Source organism: Micromys minutus, assembly GCF_963924665.1.
Source record: "Micromys minutus genome assembly, chromosome: 10".
Taxonomy (NCBI): domain Eukaryota; kingdom Metazoa; phylum Chordata; class Mammalia; order Rodentia; family Muridae; genus Micromys; species Micromys minutus.
In genome coordinates, this window is record NC_137979.1 from 7,669,944 (window position 1) to 7,688,229 (window position 18,286).

General features: G+C 49.4%; 1 protein-coding gene across 2 annotated transcripts in view; it reads right to left on the minus strand.

Moving 5' to 3' along the window:
• The window catches only part of ANXA6 (annexin A6), a 52,106-nt gene that overhangs the window by 23,845 nt on the left and 9,975 nt on the right, over positions 1–18,286 (minus strand). For both annotated transcript variants that reach the window (XM_080924554.1, XM_080924553.1), the window contains exons 2-10: positions 17,562–17,605; positions 9,849–9,939; positions 7,600–7,694; positions 6,935–7,048; positions 5,426–5,516; positions 4,217–4,296; positions 2,228–2,284; positions 1,601–1,694; positions 1,140–1,235 (exon numbers count right to left, since the gene is read on the minus strand). In XM_080924554.1, coding sequence (XP_080780680.1) covers positions 1,140–1,235; positions 1,601–1,694; positions 2,228–2,284; positions 4,217–4,296; positions 5,426–5,516; positions 6,935–7,048; positions 7,600–7,694; positions 9,849–9,939; positions 17,562–17,579 — 736 coding nt within the window. In that variant the 5' untranslated portion in view covers positions 17,580–17,605. The remainder of the gene's footprint in view (positions 1–1,139; positions 1,236–1,600; positions 1,695–2,227; positions 2,285–4,216; positions 4,297–5,425; positions 5,517–6,934; positions 7,049–7,599; positions 7,695–9,848; positions 9,940–17,561; positions 17,606–18,286) is intronic.

Sequence of the window (18,286 nt, forward strand, 5' to 3'; positions counted from 1 at the left end):
AGCCCAGGTAGGCCCATGAGTGTGCTACCAGTTGTTCCTAACTATTAGAGACCACCAAGTTCAAAGGCAGGAAGAATCCTGCCTTCCAATGTCCCTCAGCATCAGAGCACCTTTAGCTTTTAATAAAGGGAGGGGAGAGAGAGATGCGTGTGTATGTGTGTGGGCATATATATTATATATAAAATATACATATATGTTATATATATAAATGGGAGTGTATATATAGTATATAAAATACATGTATATTTTATATATATGAAGGAGAGAGAGGAGGGGAGAGAGAGAGAAGGAGAGACGAGGAGTAGGAGGAAGAAAATAAACAAAAGGAAAAGAAAAAAAAAAAGGCAGGAAAACAGCTTGGGTATGTTGTTTGGCTCAGTGGTAGAGAGTGTTTGCCTAGAACACTTAAGGTCCTCAGCACCAAATAAGCCAGGCATGGTGGCATTCACACATGCACACACACACACAGAGGTAAGGTAAACAGCTACACTCAGCAGACCTCATAATTTAGGGCCAGCCTGGGCTAAATGAGACCATGTATTAAAAATAAAACAAAAAACAACCAACTTGTGGCTAAAACACCAGCCTGGCCAAGCACCCCAGTAAGTCCAGCCATTCCTCCTACTGTCATCCAACAGAGGAGGAAACCAAGGCCCAGCTAGGTTGAGTGACTTGTTCCAGCTGAGCAGGACATTAGGGAGAGGCTCTGGGTTTGAATCTGGACTCATCAGCTCCTGGCTTCTCTTACAGTCAAGGTGACCCTGATCCCTTATGAAGCCATTCCTTGGTAAGGGACTCAGCCTCTAGGCAGCCCAGCCTCTTCACCTGCTAAGTGGAGATAAAGGCAGCACTGGATGCTGCCCTCTAAAGAGGTAACGCAGCATGGTGCCTGGCAAAGACCCTCCAAGCTCTTTGATGATTATTATCCCAACCTGAGGTGGGATTTTCTATCCTTGTCACACACAGGACAAGGACACCCATGTCTAAGGCTGAGTTCCTTTCTGTTCCATCTCAGTTACACTGCTCAACCAAGCCTCTACTGCCTGCTTTTCTCTAATGCCACACCATGGAAATCCCCTTCATTCCTGTCCTACTTCTAGGATGCCATCCCAGATTCCTTTGTGGCCCCCAGGACCTACCCACGGCCAACATCAGCTTCTCAAAGTCTCCGGACAGCTCCCCTCTGATACTGGCTTCGATGGGCTTCCCTGTGGTCTTCAGATACTCATCAAACACTGAGAGGAACAGAAAGACAGACATGACATCTAACAGCATTGCTATAAAAACATCAAAAGAACAAGAGGCCTTTGAAGGGGATGGCACAATAGCCAAGAATCAAGCGCTAACAGGAGGCTGAGGCTGGCACTTTGGTGCCGTGGCTGGGAGGTGACACGATTGTGTCGTGTGTGCTGTGCAAGGACTCTTGAGGGCAGGGCTAGGACTGTCCTGACAATGACTTGGTAGCAACTGCCTAACCCCGAGACAGGGCTAGCCTTGGGTTTGGAGATGAAGTAGCTCCTGTGCACCATCAGCAAACAAGGAAAAGAGAAACGCGTCCCCTGAGTCACCTGGGGAGGAACTGCGGTTCTCAGGAACTCACCTAATCGTAGGTGCTGTTTGCTACGGTTTCCCAGGATGTAGATGAACTGGGCCTCATCTGTTCCCCACTTCAGTTCCCCTGCCTCATACAGGTCCTGAGAAGGAAGAGTGAATGAGACCAAGAGAAAGAACAAACCTGAGGACACTGGCTAGGCCACACAGAGCAGCTGTCCGACCCTGAACATAGCTGTTACTGGTGACCTCTTGACCTTTGTACGTTTCCATCTTCCTTTCTGTGGAAGCTCCCACTCAACTTTTATTGCCCAGACTTGACCTTCCCCTTTCTTCCAAAATTACCCTGTGGGCTGTGAGATGAACGCTCTTTCTTGCTCTCCCTTTCCAAAGCTCCCATGGTTCCGTCTTTCTGTGTATGTGGTAGGGGGTCTTGTTCCTCAGGTAATGTCTACCTTGGTTTTACCCCAAATCACTTCTCACCATTTCCCCCCACCCAGCACTTGCTGAATTAACATACAGTGTACCTCCTCTGAAAGAAACCCATGTCTTTTTTCTGATGAAGCCCGATGAAAAAACAAACTGTTTCAGATATTTCTAGTGCTTAATACAAAAGACTTCACCCTACCCCATCCCCAGACTCTGACCTCTCCCTGTCCCATAAGGCAATGTTTACCTGGACATCTTGCTGGACCAAGTCCTCGCTCACAACATCGTCATTCTCCCGGGTTCCCTGGATGCAGACACAAGGGAATGTGTATTTCCAATGTATGAAGCCAGGGGGAGACCCAGCAGTGCGACTGAATCAGGAGAAATGCTTGTAGAGAGTTGTAGGGAGGCCTTCTCTGACCAAATAGGAGTCCTAGAAATGAGTAGGGTCCTTCTGGCCCCTCCATCTCAGGGCAGCACACAAAAGCATTGTACTTTGAAGACAGAATTCTATATGGCAGGCCACACTATAATATCCAGGGAGTAAAGGATGGTACAGGGTCTCACTATGTAGCCTTGGCTGGCCTAGAACTCACTACATAGACCAGATTGGCTCAGAACTTGCAGCTCCTTCTGCCTCTAGCTCTCAAGAGCTGGAACTGTAAGCATATTACCATGTCCCAGCCTAGAACTGGACATGAGTTAGAGTCTCCCATCTCCCTGAACCCAAAATTTTACCCATGAGGATCTGGAACTTGGAGCCTAAGGTCCAAACTCCCAAGCTGTGAAATACCAATCGTCCCGATTCCTTTATTGCCCTGTCTAGGCCCTGGGCCCCGCCCAGCAGAGGTAGCTTAGCAACAGGAAAGTGCTGGAAGAGAACTGGGCTAGCCATCCTGAGCTTTACTCCCACCGACCCAGGTCTGCAGCTGGTCTCTTCCTCTCCCTTTGATACTGCGTGTTTTAGGGTCTCAAAGCCCTCAACTCTCTCGGGAACTGTGGCGGAGCTAGCACGTCTGTAATTGGTGCCATATCACTGTGACTTTTGAGATGTGGAAACAACATCCCAAGATGCAGGGCAGGAATCTCTTCTCCAGAACATGCAGCTTCAGAAAGGGTGCGAATGTCACACTCCCAAAACCTACACACCCTGGCTGATTAGAACATGGAGTGTAGGCTGTCTACAGAGACAGGAAAACAGTAGTCAGTGGGGGAAGGGAAACGCAAGAGCAGCAAGGGACAGAGCGGACAGAGCAGTCGTCTGACTTATGTGCAAAGCTTCAGACGGTTTGCAACCTGGGACTGGATTTCGGTCATAACGCTTGCCCCTTGGTGCCTGTGGTCACAGACTCCCACAGGCTCAAGCAGACAGAAGACAGAGCAGGTCAGGCACGGGGAGGCAGCATGCTCTCTACCCGCTGCAGGCTATAACAGAAAGTTTCTACACATCAAAGGAACCCAGAAACCTGGCTTTTGAGTAGAATCGAGAGTAGAAAGTTGCTCCGTTCTTTAATGTTTTAGTCACACATGGGTGATTAAAGCTGTATACACCCGAGTGCTGGTGAGTGCAGAGATCAGAAGGTGTCCTGTCAGATCCCCTGAAGCTGGAGTTCCAGGGCGCTGGGAACCAAACCCAGGTCCTCTTAGCCATCTCTCTAGCCCTACTGTTTTGTGTTCTGAGTTCTTAGCCCTTCCTGACTTCATCTTCTTGTCTCTACCTCCCCAGTGCTGGCGTTACAGACACACACCACCATGTCTGGCTGTTTTAATGTAGAAACACGGAAGAAAAAAACAATCCAACATGGTAGGCCAGATTCAGTCATGGTGGCATACTTTATAGCCTCTTTAGAGACTCTTGGGTGGGTCCGAGGATCAGAGCTTGGCTGGGGGTGGGCAGGGCAGGCAGGTCCCCGTGTATGCCTAAAGAATCGGCCACAGGAAGGAGGCAGGATGCATGAGGAAGGGGAGGGAGGCAGTATTTGAGTCTCTGTAGGGCACAAGCCAGTGTAAAGCAGGGTGTTGGGACAAGGACAGACAGAGTTCCGGCTTGAGAGTGGTCTCTCAGGCTCTAGAGGATGAAACAAATGTGGGCAGACAGTGAAGGAGGCGTGGCCTAGAGGTTGCCTTTCCACCTTGCAGCTCTCCTAGGCCACCTGTTTGAGAAGTAGTGAAAGCAGCCAGTGCCTCAAGTTGGGGAGAGCTGCAGCAAAGGACCCCAGGCTGCACACAGACCTACCTGGAGCAGTACCACCAGCATCTTCTGGAAGTGGCCGGAAGTGTCTCCAATGATGTCAGACTCCAGGTCTCGCTCATAGGCTGTGGAAGGAACATAGGGGTTCTAGTTTCACTCCCCAGAACCTTCAGGATCCAGAACAGGTTTTTTTTTTTTTTTTGCCCCACCCCACTTCGTATGATTAACTATGGTTATAAACCCCAATCCAATTTACATGGCTGCCATGGCAAGACCCAAGCTTTCTCTTCACAGCTATGGGCACTGTGACACTCTGAAGTAGACACTACTTCTGTCCCTTTGTACCATCTTACTGTATCATCACCGTCACCTGGACAGAAGGTTCTACCCACAGTGACAAAGCAACTGTCATAAAGTCCATATCTGATTGCAGTCCCCTTGAGTTGCCACTGAACTCTGAGTAACATCACCTCTCTTTCGGCTCCCAAGCCCTCCATGATGCTAACCTCCCCACCACCTCTCCAGCCTCATCTGGGCCACCTAACTTACCTCCACAGAGGGGGTTTTATACTGTTGTTCCCTCTGACAGAACAGCCACCTGTCACCAAATTCTCCCTACAATAAACTCCTCACTTCCTCCTAAGAGAAGTTATCTCTGACATAGGTCCTCTCTTGGGGAAAAAGTCTGGTTCTTGTTCACTTCCTTTGTAAAATCTGACCACTGTGTGTCATCGCTATCTTTCTCTGAAGCTAATCATTATTGTATGAGCCCACGACTTCCAGCTGGCAGAGGCTACGCTGTTTTTATCTCCTGAGAGCCTGCATACTGTCCAGCACAGAACAGTTACTTATTGCATGGATGGGCAGAAGGACAGTGGGTAGACAGAGGGATGGATGGTTAGATGGATAGATGGACAGGACGATAGATAGATGGGTGTTGGATGGATGGTAGATAGGTGGGTGGGTAGATGATCAATGGAAGGATTGGTAGATGGAAAGGTAAATGGATGGGCAGATGGATGGGTACATGGATGCTGGATGGGTATGCGGATGTTGAGTGGACAGATGATGGGTGAGAGTATGAGAAGATGGATGTTGGATGAATGAATGATGGATGGGTAGTGTGACGGAAGGATGGGTAGATAGATGAGTGGATGGTTGGCAGAGGATTAAAGGGATGGATAGGTCAGATGGATGGTTTGTCAGTCTTGGTGTCCCCACTCTTGCAGTCTGATTCCTTCCCGCCCATCTCACCGTCTTTGTACGCGGCCACCAGCTGGTGCATCTGCTCATTGGTCCGGGAGGCCAAAATTTCAATGAGGCACTTCTCATCTGTGCCAATGCCCTGCAGAAGAGAAGAGACACAATCCTGAATTTTCTTCCTCCTAGAATCACAACCGAAAGTAAGATGTCGGCCATTGGCAGCTTCAGTGGGACCACCTGCAGAGATTGTGACAGGGTTGGCATTCCTGCCTTGTCAGCACAAATCCTCACAGCCTGGTGGAAAAATAGAACTTTGATGGGCACTGCCAGAGTCTGATCCACAGAGGACATGGTGTTCATTAAGTCGGGCTGAGTGGTCTTTGCATGGCTTTTCCAAGTTACCCGTCCAGTGGAGGAAACATGTCAGCGCTTTGTGCATAAAAGAAATGTTGGCAAAATGTTCAGCACCAACAAGGACGCCATCTTTCTGGCCCCAGTTTTCTCAACTATCCAATGGGAAAGCTCTTCGTTGCTTTGCTAAATTCTAAGGCAGACTGAGAAGGCAATGACTTCTCACACGGGCAAGTGTATCCACTTATGGATTGAATCTATGGGTCATATGAAACTCAATGATGGCAGAGATCATAGACTTTATAAACTGTCAAGTGCCAGATGCAATCAAGGGTTCTGTGTACACGTTTAGGGTGCTAGGGATGAAATCCAGAGCTTCACCATGCAAGCAGGCATTCTACCACTGAGCCATACACCCTAAATCAGGGGCTCAGTGTGCAGAGGTCAGAGGTCAATTTCAGGGGTCTTTCTTAAAACCTCATTTTTATAATAAGGTTTTATAGTAATAAGGGTCTCTTACTAAACCTGTTATGGTTTGAACAACTGACCAGTAGGCCTTGGCAATCATTTGGACCCCTGCCCTACAATAGTGGGGTTACACATGTCCGGTTTTTATGTGAGCAGAGAGGATTTGAACTCAGGTCCTCATGCTTGCAAGAGCAAGAACTTACCGCTGAGCTATCTCTCCAGTGCCCCACTCCCTACCTTTTAATTCTTTTGGTCTCAAACTCATCATCCTTCTGCCTTTACTTCCTAGTGCTGTGATTACAAAGCTGCACATCACACCCAACCAAGGGCTTTTTATCCCTCCTCCTAGAAAGCATCTCTGCCTCCAGCAGGTAAGTCTTGCTCATACATGAAATACACAGCCCCCAGCCTGGGATGTTCTCTGCACTTTTACTCACCAAAGCCTCCTCTTAGACTCAGGGCCTTTCAATGAGTTTGTCTCCATCCACTTTCTCAGGGCTATACCCCTTGCCACGGGGATCAGGATCTAGGCCCCATTTTATAGGGTCTACTTTTCCCTAATATCTGTCCCCATCTGCTAAGCTGGAAAAGATTAGGCCACCCCTCCAGGACAGGCTGCCTTTCTAAGCAGGACACATTTGCTGGGTGGGCTAGGACTGACTGCAAGCGTGTGGCAAAGCCCAGAACCTCCCCACTGCCCACATCTGCACACCAGTGCAGACTTGGACCCAGGCTTCTTACCGAGATGGCATCTTTAATCTCTTTGGCATCACAATAGGCAAGTGGCCTCATCAGGTTCACTATCAGTCGCTCAAACTTCCCCGTCAACTCGTACTTCAGGTCTGCGATGAGGTCCTGGGGGTGGGGAACACCATGGTGACAAGTGATAAGTGAGTGTCCAAGGCTTAATCACCTTGCTGAGTCCAGCTCTTGGGAGAAGACATTAGTATTATCCCTTAGAGAAGACCGGTGGTTCTCAGTCTTCTAATGCTATGGCCCTTTAAAACAGTTCTTCATGTTGTGGTGACCCCCAGCCACAAGCTTATTTTCACTGCCACTTTCTAACTGTAGTTTTGCTACGGTTATCAATCGGAACTTCTATGGTTTTGGAGATAGAAATTTGCCCAAGGGGTTGCGACACCACATCCCTGCTCTAGAGATTTCAGACCGCTGCCCCGAGTTCATGCAGTTCACATATGGGCTGTTCAGGTTCAAGCCCTCAGCAGTGCCCTCCCCTACCACTGTCTGTCCCTCCCGGGACCAGGGAGTGTAGAGTGACAGATGCGCTTTCTCAGTGTGAGTGGCCTGCACATGGTGCCCACACAAGTGAGACTGAAGGGTGAGGAAGAGGCAGTAGGAGGGCAGAGATGGACAGGAAGTGACGCTCCCTCCCCCGTGTGGCTTACCTTGCCATAGAGGGACTTGTAACTCTGGCAGATCTCCTGCCTCTGCTTGTTGCTTCGGGAGGTAATCAGCTCCAGTATGGACTCCTTGTCACTGCCTACAAGAGTTGAGGACACCTGTCGTTAGAGACTAAGACAAGGCTGTACCTTTGGGTTCAGACTCCTGTGTTGATGTCCTTTCAAAATGCCCTTTCGTTTGTTTTCAGCAGAAACTTCCTGATGCAAGTAGAGCATGGCCAGAGGTATTTACAGTGAGCATGGTTGGGACTGTACTTCTAACATCTTCTAACATGAGCACGATCAGGAATGGAACCATGGTGGTGTGGTTCTGAACGGGCATGCGTTATAGTCTCTGTGCCTGGTCTGCTCACTGAGGACACTGGCTTGCAACTATTCCTCTTCCAGCTGCAGGTAATAAATCTCCATCCCCTCATGTTTCCACTGCACTCAGTCAGATGCAAGCCTACTGCACTCAGATGCAAGCCTACTGCACTCAGATGCAAGCCTACTGCACTCACTTAGATGCAAGCCTACTGCACTCACTCAGATGCAAGCCTACTGCACTCAGATGCAAGCCTACTGCACTCAGATGCAAGCCTACTGCACTCAGATGCAAGCCTACTGCACTCAGTCAGATGCAAGCCTACTGCACTCAGATGCAAGCCTACTGCACTCAGATGCAAGCCTGCTGCACTCAGATGCAAGCCTACTGCACTCAGTCAGATGCAAGCCTACTGCACTCAACTACACTGTCACCCTCCCCAGCCGCCTCCAGGAATCCCCCATGGCTGCTTCCCTGAACAGGCAGAGCCTCACCTAATACCTCCTGCAGGTATTAGCAGCTTCCTGAGCCCAACAAGGGATAGCAGTGGTTCTCAACTTCTGGGTGGAGACCCCGCAGGAGTCAGATATTTACATTACAAAACTACTGCTACTAGTTATGAAGTAATGTCAAAATAATCTCATGGTTGGGGGGCGCCACAGCACGAGGAATGCATTAAAGGGTCACAGCACTGGAAAGGTTGAGAACCACTGGTCTAAAGGAACTTCTAAGTCCCCACAGAGAGGAGTCATTGCCTTCTCAAAGTAGTCCCTGGTGGAGCTCTCTGTGGCACAGATATAGAAACTGAGCCACAAGAGAGACAGGTAAGGATTTTCACAAGGCTTCACACTGCACTTGACTTATAAACACCTAGATACCTTAACAGCCAACATAGTGTTCTTTCAACTGCAGACGAATGAGGGTAGTGATAAGCACAAATTCAGGTCACCCTGAAGAACGGGAGCCACCAAGAGGGCGCCAACTGACCAAGGCTCTCAGTTTCACTAACCAGGCCTATTCTTTAAGCTCAGGTGTACTACGGGTGAGGCTTCAGTATTCTTTCTCTCTTTAGTGCTTTGATGTATTTTATTGTTACGTTTACAAGCTAGTCATATTGCTCAGAAGCAGAGAGCACTAAATTGATCAGGTGTGAGGACCCGAGTCCAATCTCTTAGCAACAGGAACAAAACAAAACAAAACAAGACAAACTACATTGCAACATCACAGCCCCCTCCCCCACAGCAGCTGAGTAGCTTTCCATGGAAAGGAGATGATCTCTCAAGGATGGAGGAGGGGTAGCGCCCTGGAGAGATGGCTCAGAGGTTAAGAGCACTGTCTGCTCTTCCAGAGGTCCTGAGTTCAATTCCCAGCAACCACACAGTGGCTCATAACCATCTGTACTGGGATCTGATGCCCTCTCCTAACATTCAGATAGAAAACTTATATATAAATAAATAGGTGGGGGAGAAGAAGCTCATGAAATTTACAAGGCTCAGAAGTTCAGGGAACTTAGCCGACTGGGAAAAAGCTCAGACAGACACATGGACCATAAGGCCCCTCCCCCAAGATGTTACAGCAATAGTAGTGGCTGAGGGGCGGGTCTATGGCGGAGCTGCCTGTAAGCTAGACAGTGAGTGCTAAGGAGAATGTAGCTCTCCTGCCTTGTCACCATGAGTGGGTTTCCCCCATTTAGTTTTGCAGTGACCTATGCTCCTGTAAGTAGCCCCAATAAAGTCACTGGTTTATCAGACTAGATGGGTAGGATGGTTTCTTTGGTTTGTCGTTGGTGTCCTGACTGGGTAGACTAATGTTTGCTCATGGTTCTCCAGGAAAAGTCACAGAATAGCAGCAAATGGCTCCTGGGTACATGTGGCAATCTCCCATGCACCCTCCTCCCTGCAGGACCCGCTCTTGAGTAGGCCCCACCCACCAAAGCCCTTCATGGCTGTGTACAAAGCTTCTGCATCCTGATTTGCGTCAAAGTCTGGGAAGTCATGGATGGAACCTCGGTACACGGCACCCTGTGGAGAGAGAAGCAGAGGGTGAGTTTTGACCTTTGACCTGGACCCTGGCTCAGGCCAGAGCTCTGATCCCCTGAGGGAAAACAAGTGCTGAGATCACCTGGGAAGGGTGTGGCTGACCCCCTCTCCCCCAAGCCCCTACAGAACTACCAGATGCAGATGGCTCAAAGAACAGTGGCATTCCTCCAGTGGAGGGCAGCTTGGCCAAGGCTCAGAGCCCTTCATTACCAGATGCCACAAGGACAGGTCAAAAGCTTGGCTGAGTGGCAGGCTGGACCCTAATGAGTGCCAAGAACCGACCGGTGGTATGTGTGTGTGTGTGTGTGTGTGTGTGTGTATGTGTGTGTGTGTAGTTGAAGGTCGGAGGTCAACCATAGGTGGTGTTTCTCAGGTATCAGATGCCATGTTTTTAGTGTTTGTTTTGAGACAGGGTCTCACTCTGTGGCCCTGGTTGGCCTTGAATTCACAGACCTCTGGCTCCTGAGAACTGGGATTAAAGGCATGCAGCATCACACCTGGTCTACCCTAATTTCTTGTTAAGAATGGTTAAAGGTTTATTATTGCCATGTTTAGAGGGTGGGTATGTGCCGCTGTAGCTCGAATGTGGAGGTCAGAGGACAACTCTGTGGAGTCGGTTCTCTCCTTCCATCTTTAGGTGGGGTTTGGTGATTGAACTCAGGTTGTCAGGCTGGTGTCTTGAGCATCTGTATTCATTAAGATATCTTGCTAGACCATCCATCTTGGGTTTGCTTTTTGGTGTTGTTTTGGTTTTGGTGTTTTGAGTCGGGGTCTTTCTCTATAGCCCTTGCTGACCTTGAACTCACGATATAGACCTGGCTTGTCTGGAGCTCACAGAGATCCACTTGCCTCCTCTGAGGTTAAACGCACACACCACCATGCCTGGCTCACCTTACTTTTTGAGACAGGGTCTCTCTGTGGCCTGTTGCCTATCACAGGTAACCTGGTTATTGAGCCCCAGGGATACACCCGCCTCTGCCTCCCCAGCACCACTATTCTCAGGATGTTCCAGCATATTCTTTTTATCTTGGGTGGAGGGCTGGGTTCCAGAGCTTAAACTAAGGCCTTCATGTTTTACCTAGCAAGCACTTCACTGTCTAAGACATCTCAGCATTCCTGTTTCTCAGAGCATTTTACAGTTTACAGAGCTTTTCGTTGTCATTAATATGATTAGCAACTTCAGGAGTGTTTAAGGTGAACTGATCCCCAAGAAGGAGCCCCCCACACCCCCCTAGCCCTCTTTCCTGTTCCCATCTGTCTTCAGCTGTATAAACCTCACAGCTGCCAGCTACTCAGGGGAACCTAGAGCTTCCTGGTCCTTGGGGGCCCAGTAAATTGAGCTGTGGACTGGCATCTAAGGACAAGCTGGCAGGGTCCTTGTAGGCCAGGAGAGGAGGGCAGGGAGCCAGGAGACCTCAGACATTAGATCTAAAGCCGAATGCACAATGGGTTGCTTCACGGAGGAGTCAGATGTGGGGCAGCCATACAGTATGGAGAAGAACTGGGTCTGAGAGAACCACTGGGTGATTCCAGTTCACAAGGGCTGCCCCTGGGCAGGCACAAAGCACACAGTCTGTGCCAGGCCCTAGGCCAAGGGTTGAAGATTCAGAAAGAACAAAGACCTGCTTTTAGTTGAGCCCCTTGGCAGAGACGGCCTATAAATAGGAAATACCTAGAGAGGTAAGTTACAGAGAAAACAGCTGAGCCCAACACCAGCTCCAAAAAAGAGATTAGAAAAGGCTCTGTAGCCGGAGGCTGAGAAGCCCACTGTGCCTTCAAGGAGTGAGGCAAAGCAGGAGTCCTCCCATAGTCTGGTGTCTCCTGCTGTCTCCTACTGCAGGACCCAGCCAGACACCCGTCTGCCCTCTGCCTTAGGTCCCAGAAGCTGGCTCTTCAGAGGCATGCGTGCGTGGGCGCTATTTAAAGTTCCCACTGGGCGGGTGACCAGAAAGGGACACAGCCTTCTTCCCGCCATTCGTGAATCCCCTGCAACCTGATCTCAGCCCTGGGTAGGGAGAGAGTAACAGGTCAGATACCAGACCAAGCAAGCAGGGATGGCATATGCTGGCCCCACCTCCCGCCTACACTCCCTCTGCCCTCCTAGGCTCTCCCAGGGCCTGCCACATTTGCATTGGCGCAGTGCCACCCTGGATAGTCTAATCCAGTGTCAGGACTGGTCTGTACATGGTTCACAGACTAACTAGAAAAAGTCCCCAAGTTCCTGCTATCAGAGAAAATCCAGCGTCCTGCTAGAATTTTACCTCCTAACCATTTGACATTTCTTTTTATATCCTGATCTAGCAATGTCAGAGAATAATTACCATCAGCTTCTAGGGTGAAGACAAAGGGAGCAGAGGGGACCACAGTGTCTGCTTTGCAAAGGGCCTTAAAGACTTTTAGCCTAACCTTCCTCTTGGTCATTTTGGTTTGTTTGTTTTGTTTTGTTTTATTTTGATAGAAGGTTTCACATAGCCAAGGCTGGTCTTAAACTCACTGTGTAGCCAAGGCTGGCTGACCTTGAACTCCTGTCACTGCTACCTGAATACAGGTGTGTGACATCACATCTGACTCTTTGATTCTTGACTCCACAAGGACAGATGCTATAACGAATATGTCAGGAGTGCGTAAGAGAAAGTGAATCTCCCCACCCCCAGCACAGGCTTAGCAATGGAGCCCAGAGAAAGTGAATCCCCCTACCCCCGGCACAGGCTGAGCAGTGGAGCCCAGAGAGAGCTTGCTAACTGTAACTGAGTTGAATGAAGAAATGGAGGTATTTCCCCTGTGAGGTGGAGAATGCTAAAGAGGGATGCAGGAAGGGGAGCGCACAGTTTGACTCCGTAGCATGGATTCCTAGTCCCATTGCTCAGCACTGGAGATGCTAGGAGCAGCACTGGAGTGTCTATCTTTGAAATATCTTTCTGGGAGCCAGGCCCTCTGGGGTCTGCCTAGGAAGCCAACTGTTGCCATGACTCATGATGCTTTCTCTCCATCTGCAGCCCACATGTCTGTCATCTCTCTAGCTCCAAACTCCTTGCCACTGATCCTGGGGCCCACCTGGAGGGAAAGGCAATGTACCTTGAGAAATTTAAAGCACCTAAACAAAGAGGACAGGTGACACATGAGCCAGCCAGCATGTCACAGGCCTGATGGCTGTTTTCAGCAAACCATGTCTCTCCCTCCCTGGCAGATGTCAGGATGGTGTGGCAGGTCACAGGGAATAGCTACCATCACTTAGCCTAGGACTGCTTCCTCAGCTGGTGACATCCACCTGCCTCTCCTTGATGACTAAACAGGCCGTTATTAAACTGCACTGTCTGCCTCCCATGCTGGGATGGCTGCTTTTGAAGACCTGTTGCTCTCTGTGCCAGGCTGACCCACTTTCAAGCTAGAAGCAGGTAGCAGTACCAAACCATGCCTAGACCCCCAACGCCTTCTTATGTACAGAGTTTTGTTTCTAGGGAAACTAGAGCTGCCCACTTATACATCTGTCACTCATTAGTTTACCCACCCACCAATCCACCCATCTGTCCTTCCATCCATTTACCTGTTTGTTCTTCTGTCCATGTATCTATCAATCTGTCTATCTGCCATCCCATCTACCTACTAAACTACCATCTATCTGTCCACATGCCCATCTATCCACCCAACTACCCATCCAGCCACCCATGCATGCAAGCATCCATCCATCCCTCACTGAGAATCTACTAAGTTTTGAACCCAAGTTCCTATTAAAAACAAAAAAGTCAGGCAGGGAGCTGTAGAGTAACACCTGCAGCTACAAGCCATTCATCTAAGTATAGCACAGGGGAGTGGGGGAAAAAATCCCTGTGATGGCTGTGACTCCTTGTCATGCACAGTGATGTATCTCCAGCCTCTAGTACAGGATCTAGGATAGAGGTTCTCAACCTGTGGGTCACAACCCCTTTGGGGATTGAATGACCTTTTCACTGTGGTCACACATCAGATATCCTGCATGCCACATATTTATATTATAATTCATAACAGAAGCAAAATTACAGTTATGAAGTAGCAACTGAAATAATTTTATGGCTGGGGTCATCACAACACAAGGGACTGTATCAAAGGGGTCGCAGCTTCAGGAAGATGGTGAACCAGTGAGCTAGGACAGCTAGGGACACCTTGTAACTTGCTCCAGAAATAGATGGGTGAATTACTGAGAATATGTGCTGAGCAGATTAGAGCTGATTTCCTGGAGATGATGTCTGAGTTTCTGAGTTCCTTCAGGATGAGCAACAGCTGCTCTCTACCCTGGGGAGAGAGGCCATGGAAATTACCACACAGAGGAAACACACAGAAGTCTGGGGTCTGTAAGAACATTAGGGAAAGGAATCCCAGGTTAGACAGCTTAGGCACCAGTGCCCAGAATTTATAAACTCAGGGCTGGGGCAAAGCAAAGGCTCTTGTACCTGGCCTTGCTTTCTCCATTAAAAAGAGGCCATTAAACTCTGTCCATTAAACAGAGATGTTCCTCATGATCCTGTCTGCAGGAAGGTGCACTATGTAACCCATCTTCTGTGTAGATTAAGTAGTCAGCAGCAGTTTCACACTCATGCTCTTTTTGAGATCAGTAGGGTTGCCTTAGTTACTTCTCTCTCACTGTGATAAAATACCTTGAGCAAAAGCGATGTAAGAAAGAGGGGGCTTATTCTGGCTCATGGTTCAAGATGGAGAAGTTAGGGTAGCAACTGGTTGTACTGTTCCACTCTCGATAAGAAGAAAAACAATCTTCTCCTTTTCATAGAGTCTCAGGACCTCCATCTCCCTGGATGGTGTGGCTGGGTTCTGGTGCTGTTTGGGCTGAAGATAAAGCAGCTAATGTGGCTCTGGGGAAGGCTGGCTAATGGCTCGCTCACACAGGCTTGGCCAAAGTGTTCATGGAGAGGCAAGCTTCGTAAGGGTCTATCTCAGTCTTCCACGCACCTCTGCACACGGTCAGGGAAGTCTTCGGCACTTGCCTAGCAGCCCTGTGATCTAAGATGTCACATGCTCATGGGGACTGTAAGCAAAGGGATGTAGCCTGGCTGCTAATATAAAGATATAGAAAGTCCCTCAGACTATCCTGGCTGAGCTCCCACAGGCCTCGACTAGCCCTCTTGTGGAAAATTTATATTCCTAAATGCTACCTTGTGCAGCTGTCCAGGACACCTGTAATCAGCCCGTTGAACCCCTTGCAGGCAGGATCCTGGATTCAGATACTCAGAATGGAGGGGGTGTGGAGAAAGGGCTTTCCACCCTGAAATATTTAGCAGGCCTTGTTGCCAGATGGTGAGCAGCCTAGGCCTTGAGGCTCTGGCCTGTGAGGCCCTACCCCAGCTGCTGCAGGTTTCCCGGGCCTCCTTAGAACACAGATAAACATCCTGTAGACAGATGACCAGCTATACAGGAACTCCAGCAGAGAGAATCCACAATCAGCTCTGATGCCCACTTCATCCTGCAGCTTATGGGGTCCCAGGACATATGCACACTCTCTCCCTGTCTGCAAAGTGGTTTTATATACCATATTGCAGTCTAGCCCCAAACCTCATAGAGTTTATGCCCATTGGGACCTTACGTAGAACCATCTTCCGACTCCTTGCCTTTGGATCTCAAGTTCACCTCTCTGGAAGGTGACAGGAAGGCCCACATCATGACAGAAGGAACTGAAGTAACTGGGCTCAAGGGAAGTAAGCAGTGTGCAGTGTGTTTGCAAGGCTGTGTGGGGTGTGCACGCGTGTATGGGGGTGGCACTGCAGATACTGCTAACAGCAGGCAATAGACCAGCGGTGCTCAACCTGTGTGGGTCATGACCCCCTGTGGGGGTTGTCAAATGACCCTTTCGTAGGGGTTGCCTAAGATCATTGGGAAACACAGTGACTTATGTTATGATTCACAACAGTAGCAAAATCACAGTTATGAAGTAGTAGACGAAAACCATTTTATGATTGGGGGTCACTACGGCATGAGGAACTGCATTACAGGGTCACAGCATGAGGAAGGTGAGGAGCACTGCAGTAGACAAATTCCCTTCCTCACATTTCCCTGGTATCATTGTCTGCAACCTTCTCCCTCCAAAGGCTGTTGCCCACCAAGCACCCAGAACGTCCCTCCCCTGACCACACTAGATCCCTCCTCAAACCTGGCCTTCTGAACCAGCCAGTCTGTAGAAGACCCTTCTTGTTTCCCAAAGCCTCTTAACTCAAAGGTTGCCCCCATGCTGGCCCCAGGTCTCTTTCATGTCCCACCAAAGCAGTGTGAGGGTATCCAGTTGCACCAGGACAAAAGGAACCCTTCAGGCCCAGCCACTTTGAAACTTGCTTGCTTGAGAGGGTCTATGAGCCCTGGCCCAAAGCTCTGAACGCCAAGTCTTGGCCCCGCTGATCTTTGGCCTGACCTGTCCTCTTGAGCCATTCAGAACCCAGCAAGGCAAGTGCCTCCCAGTGCACACTCAAGAAGAGGTGTGCACCAACAGCTCTTGTCCTGGAGCTTTGTCCAAAACTACGCATCCTCCTTTCTGATCATCCCGATCAGAGACAATGCAGGACCAAGCATGCTCTTCAGGGGCAGGGAGGGGAAGCTGAGCAAGAGCTACTTTGAGGGTCTGTCTTGCATCATAAACATTACTTTCTGCAATGTGACTATTCCCGACAAATTGGGTGTCATGTCACAAGTGAAACTGGCTCTCAGTTCGGCCATTGGGTAAGAGCTCTGCTCTGCGACTAGATGGAGAAGTTCGAAAGATAAAGTCGGCATCAAACTGGAATCAGCTGGGGTCCCTCAGCTCATCCCTTCCACTGCCAAGTTTGCACTGGAAGGGTAGTTAACTGAGAACTTACTCAGACAAACCTTGACACAGAAGAACCCCTCATGCCAAGCTTAGCCAATTGAAGAGAACGTTTCATTTGGTCTCAAATTCTATCACCCGACAGAGTGGTCAATCAGTGCGAAAGACTGAGGTTAGGGTCTTTCTGGCCAGGCAAACATACCCCAAATGCATATAACTTGGAACACGCCTCTTCAGGACATAAGGGATTCTCATTGTGATTTAGCATCTATCTAGTTCTGCATCTCCCTTCCTAGGGCAGCATAATTCTGCTAGGCTCAGCTCAACTTCCCACTGCAAAGGGCATGCCACCCAGGCCCACCCAATAAGGACAGAACCTGGAACCACTGGAAATAAGTTAAACTATTGCTTCCTGGTCTAGAAGATAAGAGTACGGAAGCCCGGAGGTAGATGACGGCCATGCCAGGTAAGGAAGAAGCTCTCAGGCATGAAACAATCTAAAAAAAAAAATGCTGTCCACAGAGGCAGAATCCTCACTTTGCCGTCCAAGCTCTGTGATCCAGCCAGTCCTCGGGCACTGCATTTCCAGTCCATGGGCCGATTCACTCCCATCCTTTTGTACTTGGGACAGTGTATGTCACTGGTGACTTGCATATGAACCAGAGATGCAAAGTTAGAGCCATCTCTGCTCCTTTAGGGAGGAAGGGGCCAGGAGTTGTCTGAAGGTACCAGGGTTGGCGGAGGGTACCTGGGGTTACTCTGGCCAACTGATGCTGGGGTTTCCAGGCCCAAGGGCAGGTCCTTGAGGAGGAGAGACCCTTACCTGTGCTATTTTGGCCATGGTCTCAGGTTCTGCAGCAGGAACCACTGTGGAGAGAGGAAGGGAATTTGAGAGACACCCCAGTACTCTGTAATTCCCTCCTTTTACCCTTATTTTCCCTCCAGAGACTTTGTGGAGCTGAGAACTTTGTTTTTCAGTCAATGGTGGCTGGATTAGATAGTGAAGTCAGTTACACACAGACACAGACACACACACACAGATATACATACATACATACACACACACACACACACACACACACACACACACACACACACACACACACACACACACACACCAGGGTGGGAAAGGAACTGTTGGAGGAGCAGGAAGGCTGAGCATGACCATTGACCTAGCACTGAGCCAGGCCATGCGGAGTGGCTGTTATCTTCCCTAATCCTTTAGCAATCCTTACAGGCAGCAAGTACCCTTTGTAGGAGAAGGGAGGCCAAGGCCTGGTGCCATGTTGGGTCAAAAGTCAAAACACTCAGAACTCCAGAATCCAGAGCCTCTGTGCTGTCTGCACTCTGTGTGCGCTCTTTCCAAGCCACTGAAAATGGTTTCTCAACCTTGCTTTCTTTGCAAATGGAAGAAGCTAGAATTTGCAAGTGCCTCCCGGAGGAAATCATCTCAGCTCCGGTCTGTTGCATTCACCCACCATCTACTCCGGCCAGCACCACTCCCCACCCTGAGTCCACAGCAGGACAAACTCAAGAGGGGACAGTCTC